At 35.8% G+C, this 20,706-nt stretch overlaps 1 protein-coding gene across 1 annotated transcript; it reads right to left on the bottom strand.

The window, feature by feature from the left end:
* Positions 1-583: 583 nt before the first annotated feature.
* Positions 584-2,305, bottom strand: LOC134657639 (uncharacterized). Its single transcript, XM_063513202.1, has 2 exons — positions 2,109-2,305; positions 584-2,029 (listed from the first exon to the last, which is right to left on the bottom strand). Exons 1-2 carry the CDS (start codon positions 2,218-2,220, stop codon positions 603-605), a joined length of 1,539 nt encoding a protein of 512 aa, XP_063369272.1. The 5' UTR covers positions 2,221-2,305; the 3' UTR covers positions 584-602.
* Between the last annotated feature and the right edge of the window lie 18,401 nt (positions 2,306-20,706).

Below are 20,706 nucleotides of genomic sequence, written 5' to 3'. Positions count from 1 at the left end.
AAAGGTTAAGGAAATTGCTTTTACAAGGATTTGGACATTGTGGAGAATAAGTACCTAATCTAATTGAAGCGGAATAGTGCCAGTACTGCCAGTAGGCCAGTACCTAGTGAATAAAATCATAATACATTGCATTAGGTATTATTTTAAGCCTTTACCCGCCAGAGATGTCCTGACGCGCACGGCTCCAGCCTAGTATCAACCTTCGTGCATTCCGACAAGGTTCACGAGGACGCGCTGCAAACGATAGGCGTGGCGTTGGGAAGTTACAAAAAATAAAATAAAAACATTTATTTCGGACGATTGAATCCATATAGTTTTAGTTACAAACTTACAAATAGACTTAAATTACTATGTTAGTACCTAAAATAAGTACCTAGACTGAAATTATTTAACCTTTTCGACGCCGTGTCAAACAAAAGCCGTCACTCAGACGCCACGCCAAGTGTCAAAACTGAAATTGAACTTTATGTATATATGTGCAATTGTGCACGTAGGTCGATATTGCTCTGTGGTCTGTGACCGATTAATTAGTCTTTGGTGTTTGGTCTAGGTGCCGATATATCGGTCATTGGCGTCCAAAAGGTTAAAAGCTAAAAGAAATTTCATTTTTGACTGATAAGAGCTTGAAGAATTCTGTTTCTCTCCCTCTGTATACAATTTGACTCCTCTACTAGTGCGAGTAGTCTTTCAAACTTTCTGTCATTCTCCTTCCTTTCTTGAACATCTTTGGCTGCCCTCGAGATCTCCATGGCATCCTCTGCTCTACTCTCAAACCGAGGGATGCTAGGATTTCCATATATCTGCTCAAAGTATGAAAAGTAAGGCCATTTGATTTGCTGCCCTGGCTCCTTCCGCTCAGCTAGACGGATATAGGTTTGCTTCATGTTACGGAACTTTCTGTCACACTCCTCAGGAGACATACCTAACTTGGGACTAATTAACTTCCAAAGATTCTTTTTCTTCGTAAGTGGATCTCTAAATTTAACTTTATGGTCTATGTAGAACTGGAGGAGCTGTGAGATATAGTCATCTTGGTCTGTGTCTGTGGACCTGTGGGGTTCGGAGTTGAAGCTACTGAATAATGCCTCAAAATCTTTGAAATAGCGCCATTTTGTTGTGTGTCTATTGGTTTCCATTTTGCTTTTCAATTTTACATATGTCTGCTTTAAGTTTCTAAATTTCCTGTCACAATCTATTGGACTCTCCCCAACCATTGTGGATATCTCTTTCCACAGTTCCTTTTTTTGAAATTTTGGATTTTGAAACTTGTGACTATATTGAGCATAGGCATCCAATAGCTGTTTTGTTTTAAATCTATCCCAGGGCTTGAGAATAGGATTGTAATTGTAAAAGATTCTTTCGAAGAAGTGCTGGTAAGGCCACTTCTTGACAAATTTTCCGATTTTTTCTCTGCTCCGTTCTAGCCAAGTCAAGTAGGTCCTTTTTAAGTTTTTAAATTTATGATAGCAGCTATACTCTGTGGAACCTATTTGGAGGGCTATTTCTTTCCAGATGTCTTTCTGAAGGATGTCTGGGTTCCGAAACCTGTGTAGATTCTCTATGTATAGACTCAGCAGCCTCCTTATCTTTAAGTCCTCCCAGGGTTCTAATAATGTAGGGCTTTTGTATTCCTTGTAAATCTCGTCGCAGAGGTTGAAATGGACCCATTTAATGTGCCTGCCCATTTTTTTCTCTTTCAGTAGCCTTATGTAAGTTCTCCTTAGGTTCCTATACTTCTTGTAGCACTCTTGGGCAGTGGTGCCGATGGTAGCAGCAATGTTCTCCCACAGCGCACGCTCCTTGGTGCCGCTGGTGCTACTTAGTTTGTTCTCTAGACACAGTGTGAGCAGAAGCATGATCTTGTTCCTATCCCAGAAGTTGTCTTCCACCTTTTGTTTGTTAGTTTCAGGCTCTTCACAGGGCTCGGTCAACTCTTGTGGACCTGGTACTGTAGGCACTTCATTAATTTGTATGTATTGTCTGTTGTTATCACCTGTGCTCACTATGTACCTTGCCTCTTGTGCAGTTACTAAAATCAGACATCAAAAATCAAGACACTTGAAGTCCCATAAAAAAAGGAAATGTTTGAACTAGTAATATGTACTTACTCTGTGTAGGGTTTTGGATAGTAAAGTTGTTGCTACTAAATATAACGTTGCTCTGGTCCTCTCTGAATAATAACCAGTAGCTTTGATTTTGGTTTTGTGCATTTACATCCATTTTCTATCGAAAATACTAAACCAAAATAAGAATAAAAACCTCAGCAAACACTATACAATTGTCAACTTAATCTAAAAATGTATTTGTAAATTAATATGTAAAATAAAATGTGTTTCTATTTAAATGAATATGAATACGAGCAAGATATTGAAGAGATTGTTTATAATGATCTTTGTTGAGATTGTTTATAACATATTCTAACAATCTTAATCTAATCAAAAGATCAAAGATAGTTACAATGACGTATAAAAGAGTGGACTCGGCATATTGTTCTATACATGCAATCAGTTATACAAATACCAAGCATTTCGATGCAGAATAAGTAAACATTATGTTGTCACTTTCTAACCAATATATTTTCTCTTATGTGGAAAAGGATAACAATACTTCAGTGCGTTCTGCTATGGCAACATTTTTCATTTGATGGTCACGTGACATGCCTACTGTGGCCGGTCCGCCATATTCAGTTCACGTTTTCCATGGTACATGAAGCGTCAAAGTGTTCTGTTATTAAAATAAAATATTGGATATTTGGAAATTTTGCGAATATTTCTGTTTAATAATGTGGTGTAGTGGTTAAGGACAAGAAAGGACATAATGCCTAAGTGCAGTTTTGTTGGATGTGGCTCAAGAAAAAAGGAAAACCGGAAAAGTTTGTCGTTGCACCGGTATGTTTACATTTTAACTGAAATATTTGTTATTTCATAGATGACTGCCTTCTTATGGTGTGTATTTAGTTAATAACTAGCCAATAAATACTATTTGCGATATACTGGAATAAATTAAGGATTTATTTTCGATATTTTCGTACTATAGAAATTAGTACATTTGACAGCTAGTGATGTGCTTTTATATAGAATTTAAGAAAAGTTTGGGGAAGAATCTTAACATGTATTTGAAAGATTTTGTATGTACATTTATATTTTCAATTAATTAGCAAAAATTGGACCAATCTCATTTTACGACGGACGATATCCCTTCGCGCCTACATTTTTCAAATTTGCCGCCTTTTTCTACTGAAAAGATCTGGTTGACCAAGTATATATGTATGTATATACTTAAAACCTGTATCCTGAAAGCGGTTGTACTGAGGGAAAGTAAATAATCATATATTATATAATATTTTTGTTTTTTCAGGTTACCGAAATCTGAACTGAATGTACGAGAAAAAAATGGTTAGAAACCATTGGAACAGAAAATATAAGGCAAAACACAAACTCTTGCTGATGAAAAGTGTAAGTAATTCAAACTTACCTTCATGTACGTTTCCAATATTATAGAAAAAACAAACGGAAAAAGAATCTTTCTGGAACTACCTGAACAAAGTTGTATTATTCCGAATCAGAAATGAATAAAGAATATTTTTGTGTATGAATGTTGTTTTATTCTACATAGGAAGAATAATCTTCTTATGTTATATATATTTAACTAATAACGGTACCCTAGTTCACAATACCGCTAATTATAAATGGTCAAGCAGATCTTGTCAGTAAAAAAAGGCGGCAAATTTCAAAAATGTAGGCGCGAAGGGATATCGTCCCATAGAAAATTTGAATTTTGCGCCTTTTTCTACCGACAAGACTTGCCTGACCATCTATGCATTTATATTAATAATTAAATTGCAACTTTGTGATATCTGCACTATCGTCTTAATTAATCGTAATTAGTACGATTATGAACTAGAGTAGGTATCGATAATGCAAACGGCCGTCATAAAGACTCATAAGCCAACAAATAGCGTTCTCTCAATTATATGTTATCTTAAGTTACAGGCCAACATCAACATTTTTTCTGCTTTGCGTTAAGGTGGACTGGTAGAGAATATCATAAGACGTATAAACTCCGCCTTTTGTACACTATGTTTTTCTTGTCTTTAAGTGGATCTAATAGGTTTATGTGTTTAAAATGATGACAACTTAGTTTATCGATATCCTTGTCAAATATCAACTTGTCTTCCCAGCACTACAGACCGCCATGTTCAGTTCTCGGCAATATGGCGTCGGCCACACTTTTTTTGTAGGTATGTCGCTTCCATATGATTCTTTTTTCATTGGATAGTTATAGTATGTGCAATCAAAGAGAATATAATCACTACGTTTTAAGAGACGGGACTTCCATATATTGACTTGAAATTCTGAGTAGTATGAAACAGTCTAGAATCCTGTACCAATAGGACAGAAATTATGACAGCTTGATGACAGCAGATGTGGACGGCACTGCTGCCAACATGAGCAATAAAAAGGGATGTGCTGCACACACTGTTAGACATTTTTATCGATATCGATAATTTGAAAAAAAAAATGCGTTGCTTTTCGACTAATTATTAAACTTTCGCAATACTTTACAACTACTATTTTTTAAATTAGAAGTTACGAAAAGTATGATTGTAATAAATGATAACAACAGTTTTCGTTTTAATTAATTAATTTTATTTGATCTTTTAAAATATGTACATAATATTTACAGTGAAACCTGGTTAATTGGCACCTAGCTAAATACAAAACCTCAATAATTGCAACCAAAGGTCCGGTCCCGGTCCCTTGAGATGAGACCAAAATTCAATAATCGAAAATTTGATATATATACTTGGCAAATTTGAAAAATGTATGCGCGAAGGGATATCGTCCCATAGAAAATTTGAATTTCGCGCCTTTTTTTACTGACAAGATTTGGTTGACCAGCTATACATATATAAAACTGCAACACGACTGACTGATGACCAATTGATCTCCCGGAAGGAGGTTCGGGGGGTATTTGAATATGATACGGTCGTGTAGAGGGCGATTTGGTGACCTCCAGAAAAATCTGACATTTGGTCTACCGGATCCGGTCAGAAAAATGTTTGACGGCCCGGCCAAACGGTCAGACCTAGGTGGAAGTGCTCGACCAAATGTTATAGAGAGATCTTGGCAGTTTATGACGCCGCCATTTTTTTTCAAAATGGCCGGTTTTTTTTCAAGTTGGTCCGAGCGCGCTGAGATTTGGCATGCGGCGAGCCTGGGGGCCCAAGATTACTATGTAAAAAATTTTTTTGGAAAAAGTCCAAAACGGCGCGGACAGGGGCAAAAGACAAATTTACAAGTAGGTTAAGCGAGCTCGATGGGCGAGCTTCAGGCCGGAGGCCGAAGGCCGACCCCGCGGAGGGCCATCAGGCCCGGAGCTTCACTCCGAGTGTCCAAGCGCGGCCCACCCCCAGTAATTTTGGGCGAGGCCGAAGGCCGAGCTGCGGAAATGACGAACCAATTTTAAAAGTCACATCAAACTTAGCATTACAATTACATCACACTACAAATTGCTTAAAATTATACCTTTTTGTTTAAAAGTGGTATGGAAATCTTACCAGGTGTCACAACGTAAGGTCGGCAATAGTCATGCTCCATCTCTAGATTATATATTAAAGGCTCTACCGTCAATCCTGTAAAATGTATAATATTCATTTAATTGCACTAACGTGGATTAAAAAAATACATTTGTATACTAGTAATATAAAATATCAATCCTGGTAAGAGCACTGCAAAATAGTGGTTGAGCTACACGATATATTTCTCATAGATTTGCTAGTGCCCATGCCCACAGTTGCTGTTACCGCAGTCGACTTTGAAGGCTCTGTAATACACGAAAGTATTGTTGTTAGACCACCGACATAATGTATTAATCTAAAAGGTATGGAACCATTAAATTATTAATCCAGTACTATAAACGAGAAAGTGAAGTGTAATATCAGGTCATATAATTATAATATAGTAAATATTTTAAATTTTATTAAAATTAGTGTTAGTTTGACCTTGGTTAAAATAATCGTCTTACCAAAAATATGTAGTGGGAATCCCATCAAAATTTCATCTGGCAATGGTTTTGCAGTTATTAACACAGATGGAACAGCATTTCTTTTTAATCGAGTCATTTTTTTCTTAAAGTCTCGGAGTCGAAAATGTTTCCCACAAATATATTTTAATTCGTGCAGCTTTTCAATAGGCACATAGGCCAAATCTTCGTTACCGGTGACTTGAACCCATCTTTTACACCTGGTAAGGAGCAATTTATTTCAATATTAATAGAAAGCTACTACTATACGCGGGTTATTTTAGTCAAGTAGTGTTTTTGTTCGTCTTTTTCTATTTATATATACCCATGGCAAGGAAAACCAAAACATTTTTCAATAACATGGACCTAAGAACTGGTCAGAAAAAATATCGATATTATCTGGGTACCGCACTAACTTTTACAATAATATTATTTTATTCCAGAATTTCTTTTAAATTCTAAAGAAACATGCGTTAAGTATGTGTTTTATGTAGAAAAACAAATAGATTTTTGACCTTACCTATCTTCATCCAATGGAAATTTAGCCATAAATGTTCGTTTTTGACCACCAACACGACCGGCCCTTATACCGCAAATCTCACACGTTTTATAGTGCATATTTGCTTCAGATCACACATTCACGGGCTCAAACCAAGTTATGGTCGTAACTGTTACGTCAAATCAGTATATATCAACAGATTTTAAACACAAAAATGCACGATTCAAAAAGCCCGGCGAACAGTAAACATAAATCATGGCGGACAATGGCGGATGTGAAGGTAAGTGAGAAAGGGATGCCGCTGTTAGAGCAAGATATATATATCCGCCATACCAGCTAGCTTAAACTTCATACAACGATTTTTATAAGGAGACTTTCGCCAGACTGTGTGCAATTGTGGCAATTGTGCATTCCTATTTGCATTATTTGACATATTATGAGTATTATGACTGACGTTTATAGAGATGTAACTAATCCAAATCGATTGTCACAGCAAGCGATTACGATTGGATCATGGTATAATAATATACTCCGCCTGGTACTCTCTTCCGAGATTCGCGAATGACCTAACTGGCACTTGCCTACGTCATCATGCTGTTTACAGGTTCTCAAACTTTAAAATGTGGGAGAATTTTAACCAACAGTGAAAATTATTTTAACGGCATTACTTTTAAGTTATTCATGTAGAAACATAGTAAAATAAAACAAATCTATACTGCACTTTTCACTCCTACTCTTACAGTTCCGAATAGAGCAGCCAACCATTTTCGTAACAAAACATTAATTACGAAGCTTACGACGTGAAAAGTTTGGAAAACACTGCGACTGCTGACACTGAGCGAGAAGGAAATAACAATTAACACGCGTTCGACAAGGACGGTCGGTCAGGGACAAAATGGCGGATTGTCAAATGTGACAGCGCTATCCTGTGTTGCCAGTAGTGTAAACAGAATTACCCGAACGTCTGAAATTTCTTTCGTGAATCGGAAGATATTGCTAACGAATAATTAAAAATGACGTGTTATTGTAAAATTTAAGATAAAATACATATAAATGAAAATTATTAAATTATAAAGAAATAAATTAACTTATTAACCATAGATATAATGTACCCATGTAACATGTTATGTTGAAATAAAGTGGCAATGTTATTGTGACGTAGGCAAGTGACACTCTGGGAAGAGAAGACCATGTTTTATTAGACCATGGATTGGATGGCACCTAGACTGAGGTATCGAATTGTGACGTGTGAATTTTTATTTGAGATTTAAATAAAGCTAGAATTATATGGTTAATAAATAATAATAAGAAAATATAATATTTTTTTTCTACTCCCGTACTTTTATTTGTGATTTAAAGGGTCGTGCACACACCTTTAAAACCCTATCTTATAGTTGTCAAGACAAGTCTTTAGTCTATTCCCTAAAAAAGTATTTGTGCATACACGCAGTATCTTTTTGGCTCTTTTACGATACTTCGTGTAATGGCCACTTAAAAAATACATTGTTGCCAACCTCATAGTCATAACACACTGTCGCACCGCAACGCGACCTTGGTTCGTCCACGGATTTAGAGTTAATAAACTGGATCGAGTACATTGACCAAAAAGTGTGTCCACATGAGAAGTCAAACTAGAGCTCTGCATCTCGTTCTAATTAGGGTGACCATAAGACATCTGTATGTGGGATATTAGGATAACATAACATGGAATATATCAGTAGGGTCTGTCATTTTCTAAATAAAGTGAAATTTTAAGTAGTCAGGTTTTTTTTTTCATTTGTAGTCGGCCTCTTTCGCACTCACTCATGGTATGTTCATAAAGGTAGGCTTCCCTTTTGTCCACTTCAGCTTTTTGAAGTGAAAATTTCTTTAGCGGCACTGGGCACTTTTTGAAGTGAGGAAAAAATGATAAACTCGAGACAGCGTAAGGCGATCACGTGACCGTAAGCCCCGTAAGGTGGCCACTCATAATTTAAATGGCATTTAAATCAATAAAGAAAAACTCAATGTTATTTGACATTTGTGTTGCGGACTCCTTTTCAAGACTCTTTACCTATGTTTAAATAATTTGACGTTGTCATGGCAGTATGTAAATAAACATGTCAATGATAAAGTGTGATATTATTTGAGAATGATAATAATATATAATAAATAAATAGAATACCTCCGCTAAACGTATGTATCGTGTTACCGGGCGTCGGTAACATAGTGAGGTGACAGTCTGTAATGTTTAAGGAGTTAAGCACTTTGGTTTTAAATTTTGGCAATTTATTTTATAACAAATCTTAAATTAAACATGCCGAAATAAAGACATAATACCTATTAAGTTAAACTTACTTTTACATTACCTACGTTAATAATAAGAATTCTGTGAGACCGATTCACAACGTGCCGACATCATAGTCACCCTAATGAGTTTGACAATGTTGTCTTGTATTTTTATAGTAAAGTGTAATAATTGTGGCTTTCTTGTGAAAAAATATTCCACAATTAGCAATTATTTCACTCCAACAACCTTTAACACAACATTTCTTCACAATTTTTAAGAAATTTCGCATTCACGTGTTTTGAAGAAATGTCATCAAGTTGGGGATACCAATTAATATTTAAAGTTACTACAAATTCTACCATACTAAAATTTAGGTTTTTTTTGCTGAGTATGCGCTTGGTTTAATCAGTTAATAATATTGGCATCATAATTATTTACAAATTACTTAAAAGATATCAGAACTCTAATCTGAATAAAGCACTAAAATTGTATAAGAAGGTAATTAAATTCAGTAGTTTATTGATATAATTTCTACCACAATGGTATCTTTTTAACATTGGCAACATGTGCGAGTGAGACACAGGGCTCGGGTTTTTCTATCTCAAGTGGACCGTTTTCTCTAGTCTGGTACGAACAACTTTCTGTCTCGGTGATAAGGTCCAAATTAGTATGGCAAAAAAAGTGACAACTCGCTCCAGTTTAAAAAATATAACTTCATGGGTTCGTCGCACCCATAAGTGAGAGCGAGAAAGAAATATATCTTTCTCGCTCTCGCTTATGGGTGTGAATGTCATATCTGACAAATGAACCATAGACCACGGATTTAGAGTTAATCCATAGACATGTTTTTTTTAATTTCATTCATTCTTTTCCCGCTCGTACCCTCCATTCTTTGCTACTTCTTGAATATTGTGAATCTTGAATATGACTACTATTGTACCTGTCGAATGAAAACTTAACTTTTGTGTTAAAAAACAGTGTGTCTTTTAAGTTAAAATGGATGAAGACAAAAACTTAGTGTCTACGCCTGAAGAAATATCAGTAATAGCACAAGAATCACTAAAAACAGGTAGATACCGTAGGTAGAAGTCCACTAGATGACATGAAAAATATTTGTTATATTTACAATTTTATTTCAAACTAAGTGTTTGGTCGTAGAAAAAGTATTGTATGCAACGTTGTTTAACTGAGTAAAAAAATACTCGTGGCGTCTTTATTAACAATTTTCGGCTTCGCCTCAAATTGTTACTCACGCCACTCGCCTTTTTTGACCCCTCTTAAACAACGGTTGCATAAAATACTATAATAATGCTTTGTTGCGACCTAAAATGAAAAATTTATATCGATTTACTTAGACGACTACCGATTCATAACGGTGGTGCCCGGCCAACCCTAAATTTAAAAAAAAGACGTAGGAAGTAATAGCCGTTTAGACTCGCGGCTCGGCTCGCGGCGCGTTTCGTGGCTCGCCTCGAGCGCGTAAGCCCGTCGAGCTAATGATTACACTCTAGCCTCGTGGCTCGGCTTGTGGCTCGTAAGCTCGTCGAGCTAATATATTTTAAACACTAACAGCACGGCATAAGGTTTATAACCGAATACGCGGATTAGACTCTCGCGCGAGCCGCGCCACGAGACGCGAGTCCACCGCTTACACTCGCGTTCGGCTTGCCATTCAGTTATATACCTTATGCCGTGCCGTTAGTGTTTAAATTGTATTAGCTCGACGAGCTTGCGAGCCACGAGACGAGCCGCGAGCCCACCGCTTACCCCCTTAGCCGCGCCACGAGACGCGAGTGTAAGCGGTGGGCTCGCGGCTCGTCTCGTGGCTCGCAAGCTCGTCGAGCTAATATAATTTAAACACTAACGGCACGGCATAAGGTTTATTTAAAAAAAACAATGGCTTCAAAAGAACCTGCTGACAGACTGTGTAGCCTAATATTTGATGAAATGTCTATTACGCCTCAAATTCTGATGAGTTTTTCAATTCAGCTGGTATCAATGAGATTTTCGAAACTTATTTGCGAAATAGCATTTGATATTTGTCAGTCGTTTTTCGGTGAAGGTACCTACCGATATAGTTTACCCTTTGGGTTGGAAGGTCAGATTGCAGTCACTTTCTTAAAAACGAATGCCTACGCCGATTCATGGGATTACTTAACAAGCGGATCACAGGCTCCCATTGAGCCGTGGCAAAAAGCCCGGATTACGCGCGGAAGATGATGAGGCAGTACCTTTCACGTCTCCAAACTAAGGGCTCATGTGTGAACTCGTATGAGATTTTAGTTACATTGCGGACCATTAATGTAACATCAATTCAGCCGGCCGATCAAATAACGCAATGTAAGGAAACTCGCATGCGAGTTCTCGCACCGTCTAAATGAGCCCTTAACACTTTCGGTGCAAGCGCTTGCTACGCGCTACGAGCGTAGCCGATAACATGGTAAAAACTGTATGTAGCGAAAATCGACTACGGATAGTGCACCCACCTGGCGGGTTGCTGACAGTGAATGCGTTAATTTTAAACAACCGATTGCCAATAATTCAGTTTTCTAGGTCAAACGGTTTGGGCTGAGCTTTGATATTAGTCAGTCAGGACTTTATAGCATACAATAACGTTATGTTTACCCAGGTATTGGCTCCTGTACTTGTATCTGTTGCGATGTTTTCTTTTACGTTTGTATAATATAGTTTATTACAGCATACAATAACGTTATGTTTACCCAGGTATTGGCTCCTGTACATGTATCAGTTGCGAAGTTTTCTTTTACGTTTGTATAATATAGTTTATTACAGCATACAATAACGTTGTTTACCCAGGTATTGGCTCCTGTACATGTATCAGTTGCGAAGTTTTCTTTTACGTTTGTATAATATAGTTTATTACAGCATACAATAACGTTATGTTTACCCAGGTATTGGCTCCTGTAAGTATTTGTATCTGTTGCCATGTTATCATCATGTAAATGTTATATCACTATGTGTAGTAGATAAACTTCTGTATAGGTAAATGTGACTTGTGTAATAAACTTTTGAATTTTAAATTATGAAATTTCAACTATCTTTTCTTTCCCATTTATACTTACCTTGTTATTTTATTTTATCCGGTATTTAATAAGCTACTTTATTATAATTTTCTTGTTAAAATCATTCTTGGATATCATTGTATTGTACTTACGTTACCTGTTGGACTTTAAAATATCTGCTTGCCAATATATACCTATAGCAAGCAAATATTATAATAAAGTTGTTGATTAATGGGTAAGAAGAGCAAAACTCTTGATATAACAAATTATATATGACCCTGTTTACACATTGATTAATGTTTAGTGTGAGTTTATACATTTGTAGCAAATGTATGAACTCATATTAAACATTAATCAATGTGTAAACAGGCCCTGTAGGTATGAATATTGACGTTAATATTGTGTGTTCAGATTTACAGATGGCGCTTCATAATGGATACAAAAAAGTTCCACGAGAGGGCTCTCTTTCTCATATAAAGTCCGTCAACCAAATCTTGTCAGTAGTAAAAGGCGGCAAATTTGAAAAATCGCGGGTTAGCAACACTGTTTCGAACATGAATCTAGTATAACTGGATTGGGCATGAGTGGTGGGGATAACTGACAGAACGGGATAGTCTTATGTATCTTTCAGTAGGAGTAGCAGCGAAAGCGCTATTATTGTTTGTCCTTGTCACAGTCTCACATCTTGTTTTATTCCCCACCGTAAATTGACCACCGTGATTGGTCGAATTCATTTGTTGCCCACCATAACAAATAAATTCGATCAATCATAGCGGCGCAATGCGACGCTACTCGACGCTATGATTGGTCGAATTTATATGTTTTGTCCTTCACGGAGGCACGCGTAGACCACTTCTATAGGATGCTACCTTCTATGGTTTCGAATAATTCCAAAATGCGTGTCATCTGTGTTTTATCTGTGGAATGTGGATCCTGAACGACAGCCGTCACCTTATTTGTTTTCATTTGGTTTTCATTCTGAATCGTTTCTATTTCAAGAGATATTTCTGCTGTCACCATTAAATACCAATACATTAAATAAGAATAAGCAAAGCTAAGGGGCCTACAATGTACAATCATGCTCGTTGATGGTAAACATTACTAAAAATTGAGGTTATGACAAGTACACACTGGAAGAACTCTTTCGAACTTTTAAGATTATGTTCAGTTTTTTTGTTTTAGGGTTAAAAGGCATAAATAAAATTAAAACGTATGCCTAAATCTATCCAACAAGACCATAAATTGTGTCCTGGAAACCGTCCATAGGCCCACATGTCTAATATTCTCAGCAATCAGTTGTGACTATTTACAAAGGTAAACCTTTTAAACAGTATTAAGAGCCTTGATTATATCGCCGTTCTTTCGCAATATCTACCTAATCCATACATGTTTGTTGCAGGATTAAATCTTGCCCAATATAAGGCGTTCGTAGTAGGTAGTATCTTTTCAGACAATACTTACCTATGGCGGTTTATGTACGTGTACAACGCAACGAAGTCGAAAAGTGACCCTTATCTTATTTACCTTTAAATTAAATAAACACCCAAATATCAGTTGTTTTATTTTTAATATGTATATTGTACAATATATACCAATCAAAAAAATTACACAGGTATGTCATATTCATCCAGAACAGTACACTAATTTACATTAACAAGTGGCATATTATATTGTAAATAACAAATATATGCACTATCTAAATATCTGCATTTTGATATGATTTTATTTTAGTACACTTAGAAGACATAGATAGGGAACAAAGAGAATATAAGCAGTTGTTTTTGATATCTTCAAATTTGTTCATCATTTTGATTAACATTGTTTTAACATCGCTTTTAGTGGAGTCAATATAAAGTTAAAGTTACATTAATTGCACAGTCAAATGTTTCTACACGGGTGAATTATATATCATATTGAATACCCGGCTGCGAATTAACAACTTGATATCTGTTCCCGTTTTTGAGAAATAACATTTTTTTTATTTTATATTTTATACTACCTAAACAGTAATTTCACACTAGAGATTTTTTGAAGAATGGGCTATGAAGCTTACACGACTACACGGTCAGAATTTCTCCCGGCAATAATATTAATTATAGATTTAATGAAAAAAACAATAACTTTGTAAGTTTTTCATGACCGAGAATATCCCACACTGAGAGAAAAGTTTACTATTGTGGTTAATAGTGTTTGTTTCGATCATGTTTAATTTATCTGCCTGAGGAACTGCTATATTCGCAGAATAGCAGCATGATATTGGAAACAAACAGCAAATAATGTTCTACACAATTAATGGACACTTCTAGTTTTCTGACAGTAAGTGTACAAGTTATTGAAGAATAACATACTTATTTTTCTCGCAATTATTAAATCAATTTCCAGCATAAAAAGTCAATGAAGTATGCTGTATTTCCAGGCTTCCACAGAGGCCAAGTCAAACTTTGTTTAAGATGTCAAAAAGATATCATTTTGTTATCATTCGCCCAACCGTCTCGCTCGCACCAATACATATTTCATCTAGTACGAGTGAAATGCACGCGCGAATGATATAAAATGACATCTTTTATAACAAAGTTCGAATTAGCATCAAGGTATATTAGGAAAATATACCTTATGACTTATGGCATTGCGTTAAGGTTTAATAATTCAATGCATAAAGTGTCTGTGTTTATGTGAAAAATGATAGGTGTCAATTTTTATATCTATTCACAAAACGTTTAGAATACAGGATGCACAGTCAGATATAAATAGACCCTTGAAGTCTTACAACTATCTATGATACTGGATCTCAAGCTTATTTGGTTAGTAAGTACCGTCCACCAAGTTATACTTCGAATAGCCACCCGGACAAATTCCAAAGCTAATTTCGAATTTTAAAATTTGACAATTCACGAGAAGAGTAACGTAACGTCAAAGGATATGTTTGTCCCTTTTCAACGATCCTGTCATCCGATGCTTGAGTAGAGTGAAACTAAAAGAAGCAAATGTCAGCAATTCGTAACGCTTAGTTTTTGTTAGCGTTAGCGCATCGCGACATGAGAACTAGTATGAGCCTGGCCCTCGATTACGTATAATTGCAAGGAAACTTGGGATCAAGTTATCTTAGTCAATTTAGAGCAGTTGGAATTCAACCCATTGTGAAATTTTTGAACGTTTTCAAATAATTTGTTGGATTAAGTAGTAAAAGTGTTACAGTGTGTTATATATTTGTGATCTACTTACAAGGCCCTTTCATTTGGTACCCCACATGGTATGTTTAAAAGAAAAATGGTAAAAACTTTGCGTCATAGCAACTACCCTCACCACTTTCGCGCTTGTCATCTCATATATTTGTGTTCAGGATATTATACTGAATGCACTGATACCAAATATACTCATATCCGAGACGACATGAGCGTAATTTTTTCTAGAAGACTTTTCGAGAAAAGGCCAGGCTACAATATCTTTACAGGTTGATTGATACTGAGTGTATTAACACCATGTTCACCCATATCCAAGACGATATGAACGAAAAGTAACCTAAAGCCACCCTACCAACATTTTCGTAACAATGAGAGATTATTTCTTGGAAATAATGTTGTAATATAAACTCCTTGTAGAGCACCTACCTGCGAAGAGATCGTGCTGTCAAAGTTGTTAATGATTTAATATAATATTGTTAATTAACTAAAGTTTTATTAATGCATCATTTCATTTTATACACCGCGGGATTTAATAACCCGAAAGATTTAAATCACGTATTTTTGACGACAGTACGAGTAAATAATGTTATATCAACATGGGTCCAATTATATATTTTAATTAAACTACTATTTCAGTACAAATTAAATCATATTAATTTACCGCTTCTTTGTGAACAAACCTTTATTCAGAGAGTGAGCGAGTTTAATTAATCTCAAGTAGAGAAACAGAGAGCGAGCATGACATTTCATGAATCACTCCGATATCATACGATGCACGGCGAATGCAGTGACATGTGTTCCATGACAAGAAGTGTCAAGTTATGTCTAGGATCATGTTTACGTTGAAATTATTTCAATTGATTGGCACCTCAAAATACCACAAATTGTATCAAAACTTTATTAATTACTACAACAGTAGGTACAGTGCAGTTATTATTGTTGAAACTTTGCGATAAAATCTTTTCCTTTGAGTGAGGTAACCAAAGCCATTAACCATGATTATATCCGAAAGAAATCATGCCTCTTATTGTTTTAACTCATACTACAGCTGGAAAGGGATGATTACTTGAATGACCTTTTGTTAAAATATCGATCATGCTTATCAGTACGTATTTTAAATTCTCGATGTGTTGATTTATACTGAGTAAAGTAAAATAAACAACTATGTTAAACAATTACGCTTTTTTATTAATTTAATGAATTAGGTTTTCGAAGTGTGTACCACCGTTTTCAGCACAAAGATTTAATTTTAAACGGATTTCATTATTTAGGTTTACAAAAGTGTTCTTTATTTCTTCGGAAGCCGTTCGAATTTTTATTAATAATTCTTCTCCAGAGTTCACTGGTGTTGAGTATTCCTTCCTTATCTTTCAGAGTTCCCCATAGAAAAAAACCAATGGCGTTAAGTCGGGTGACCGGGCGGGCCAGGTTAGGACGTTGCTTCCACGGCCAATCCACCTCTCAGGGTATTGTTCGTCTAGCCAATTTACGAACTTCTAGGCTGAAGTGGGTCCGTCGTGCCGGAAGCACATAGTTCTTCGGGTTTCCAAATCCGTACACAAAGTGAATATCCGCTAAATGAATTTTATTTATTACAGTCAATCAAATTTAAAGATGTTATCTTGCGCATATCTTGTGTGACATATGAAATATGTCATTTTATTGACATCAATTTCGTCATTTTCGTCAAACTATCAGCCAGTTATCGTAAAGGTAAATAGTTTGTACTCTCGTGATTGAGAACAGAACAAAATTTCGGTAGTGAAACCTTTTTGTAGGATATCAAACTTAATTAAAAGTGAAACTGGCTAATAACCATGTAGTTAGTGCGTCTGCGTGTAAAATTAGTTGGTGGCTACGTCACGCATAAGGGTGTGTTAGAATTGAGATTTTTTTACTTGTGATTTGTTTTAAATAATTAATATCTCTTAAATTAAGGGTTTTTGGACTATGTGTTATATAACTTTATATACTCTAATTAGGCTCTAAAATCGTTGGTTTAAATCTTTCGGGTTATTAAATCCCGCGGTGTATATAACCCTATTACCCTTTGAATGACCTTTTTCACGTTTTCTACAGCAATGCAGTCGACTGCAGCAATTTTGAAGCGCGACATTGCTACCGACTGCATTACTATGGTAAATGTCAAAATCGAAGTTCCTGTCTGGATTTTGGCGTCCATTAAAAATAAATAATCAAAGGAGGTCATCGATCAAATGGGCCGGAGGACAAGCCATCGTTAACTGGTAGAGAATGCCTTATGGCATTAAGTCCGCCTCTTGTACTATAAGGTTTTTCTTTTGTGCAATAAAGATTAACCACTTTATTCATAAACTTTACGGGCCTGATTTAGTTCAATTATGTTTATCCCTTACTTACAAATACATAAGTTAAAGTGACAGATAAGGACAAACGATTATTACTATTATTAGCTAATTGAGGTTTGTAGCGCGTTTATGAATAACGGGGGTTAAAGAAATAAAATAAATACAGATGATGACAGTAATTATATACGCATTTTATTACGGAAAAAGATTTAATATTGGGTGTAAATGAAACGGGAATTGGAAATATAAAATAAAATGATATTATATTATTCATTTCCGTAAGTCAAACCATCATCTTTATTAGCATTGACATAACGCTCAACTTCGCACAAACCGTATGGTTTTTCACTAAGGAGTGATATATTCTCTTTACGCTAAACTTTATGGTGGGTAGACAAGTCTGTATACTTGTTTGGAACTAACTGCCACAGTCTGTCATAGCCATGTCATAGCCTCATAGCTGACATATGTGACGTAGGAGATACCGCAATGCATGCATGCATTGCGCGTTTTATAGGAGCTTGGCCTGAGGTGTGTTAAGTAAGCGCGCAACGCATACCGATGAAACTGGGTAAGATAGTCATGGGAGAATTAACGGTCGACCGGATCGCGAACTCTCGGCTGTTGAAGCGGAACAATCGTCTGCCGCGAACATTGAAGTGAGACGGAGATATGGAAGTCGATAAAACGTTATCTACAGTGAATCAGTACCCGCCATTTAGGGTAATTTAAATAGCTTGGATGATTTAATAATGGTTTTATTCCATACAATATTACATATACGTGGGAGATTTTTTGTTGTTACACTAACATGAGAAAGAGATTTGAGAAAGTGAAAAACAAACCCACTGTCCATTTTCTCGAAGCAACGAAAACATTTTCAAAACAAAAATGGTTAATAGTAATTAAATGGATTAATTTACGTGAGAGATTTTTTTGTAGGATATAGTAAATATACAGAGCTTAATTAACATGTAATTGTTATGTACACATAGTTGTTATTTTTATATAAAAAAATATTTTTAATAAAGAAAATTATTGGGAGCTGGTTTTGGTGTCAAGCTGGGAGAAAATATAAATACATAATGAGTATATGTTTGAGAACTGCATATTAAAAAATCTCGAGTGTCGGATTCATGTTTTGATATATTTTTTCTATTTTAATAATAGTTTGGATTTATTAAAACCATGTGACATATTTTGTGGAGATTTTTTTTTAAATATAGTATTTGCAACATAGGTTATCACATCTCAAAAAATCTCTAGTGTGAGAATTCATGTAGAGCTCTCATACATTATGAACTGTGCTGACCCGCCTATTTTAAATTGTCCGTCCATGTTTCAATTTTTTTCAATAAACCGCGAGTGACAATTTGAATTGACGTACACAGGGCGCGCTCAGCGGAAAAAAAAAATCTGTTGGTTCGATGTACATTGCTGCTTTTCTTAGCGCAATACTGCTCTTTGAGTGTTGCCCTACTTTAGTTTGCTTTACATTGCTACTGACAAGATTTGGTTGACGGACTATATATATTATACTACTCTTTGGGCTCGCGGCTCGTCTCGTGGCTCGCGCGAGAGTCTAAATGGCTATTCCAATTTATGTTTTTTTTACTCTCTGTGGTAGTTTACGTTCCCCGCGCTTTCGGTCGGACACGAAGTTTGGTTCATTTGCAGTGTTGCCAGATCGTACCTTTTAGTACGGTTTTCCGTACTATTTTGGACCCTTGCGTACCTTTTTTGTAAGCAGCGTACATCGTACTAAAACCGTACCTTTTGATGTACGATTGTTTATCAACTTTTTTTTTCGTTGTATTGGTTCAGGATGGTTTGTTCAGGGCAAAATATCTAATCTGACAACAATAGCCACCATAAAAAAGTACCATGTACTATAGAAAATACACGTTTCTTTAGTTGCAGTCGGCAGTTGTGTCTTTCTTACCTGTGCTTTGCTAATAGTAATAGTAATATCGTTTATTGCAAACCATGTTAAGCATGGTACAATAGAATAGATGTTACAATGGAAATAGATGACATGGCACCCTGGTAGGGTATTGGCAATTATCCATAAAACTACATTAAATAATTTATGTGTAATATTATTAATATTGCTTCTAATGCAGTGCAGTTGCTCGAAGAATAATAAAAACGCTAAAAGAAGTTAAAAAAATTATAAAGAATTTGTTCTCGGGCTGTCAGGTACCTAAGTCATGTCATGTCCATAAATCCTACTTGTTTATCTTACCAATCTTATTCACATGCATTTCTTTTTAATTTATGTACATTTGCATATCCAGTAGAAAGTTACTTAGTCATCTGAGTGTATTTCGTTTTATTTGGCATTATTATCCAGATAGTCAAAATTCAGCCGGCCATTTGTAGCCCGTCAAACAACTTAGTCAGTATAAAATGGCGCGAAATTTAAGTTTCCTATTGGACCATAACCCTTCGCACCATTTTTTTTTTAAATTTGCCGCTTTTTTCAACTGACGGAAATGGCTTGAAAAATTTTTTTTTTCATGTACCTATCTATATCAATGCAAACAAAATTGGTTAACTATAGCTGGTCAACCAAATCTTGTCAGTAAAAAAAGGCGCGAAATTCAAATTTTCTATGGGACGATATCCCTTCGCGCCTAAATTTTTCAAATTTGCCGCTTTTTTCTACTGACAAGATCTGGTTGACCAAGTATATGACGTGTACACTACACTTATAGTTGGTCAAATCAATTTGTCAGTCAGTAACAATCAGGAAAACTATACTCATGTCTCATCCACCCACCATACCCCCCACCCACACACCCACATATAAATATTGTTTCTGTAAGAAAATTATACTTATAAAAAAAACCGTACTTTTTTTATCAAAATCTAGTGTCCGACCGAAACATGTTTTTTTGCCGAAACCGAAACCGAAACCGAATGTTCGGCTTTGGCTCTAGTTTCGGCCGAAACCGAAACCGAAACCGAAACTTTTGTAGACTTGTTAAAATCGTTGAAAAAATGTCATAAAGCCGCTTTTACACACATATTATGGGGCTGTCAACAGCCAATGTCCTTGAAATTGATGTTACTTAAGCAGTTTTTTATGAAAATTACTAGAGTTAGACCAAGATAATTCTGCAACGATTTTGATAAGTTGATAACACACGCAGTGCAAGTGTTATTTTAAACGTCGAAACTTCTATGAAATTATGACGTATAAAGAACATTTGCACTAGTTGCACTGCGTATGCTATCAAAATCATTGCAGAATTTTGTTGGTCTAACTCTATTCATTCACCAGTCAAGCTAACATGAAGACACAGGGTCAACCAAAAACGCGAGCGCAGCGAGCGCGAAATTTTTTGTTAACAATATCGCAAGGCCGGGTACCGATCTT

Source organism: Cydia amplana, chromosome 20 (assembly GCF_948474715.1).
Source record: "Cydia amplana chromosome 20, ilCydAmpl1.1, whole genome shotgun sequence".
NCBI classification, from domain to species: domain Eukaryota; kingdom Metazoa; phylum Arthropoda; class Insecta; order Lepidoptera; family Tortricidae; genus Cydia; species Cydia amplana.
The sequence above is the reverse complement of the archived record's forward strand: the minus strand, read 5'-3'. Positions and strand labels throughout refer to the sequence as shown.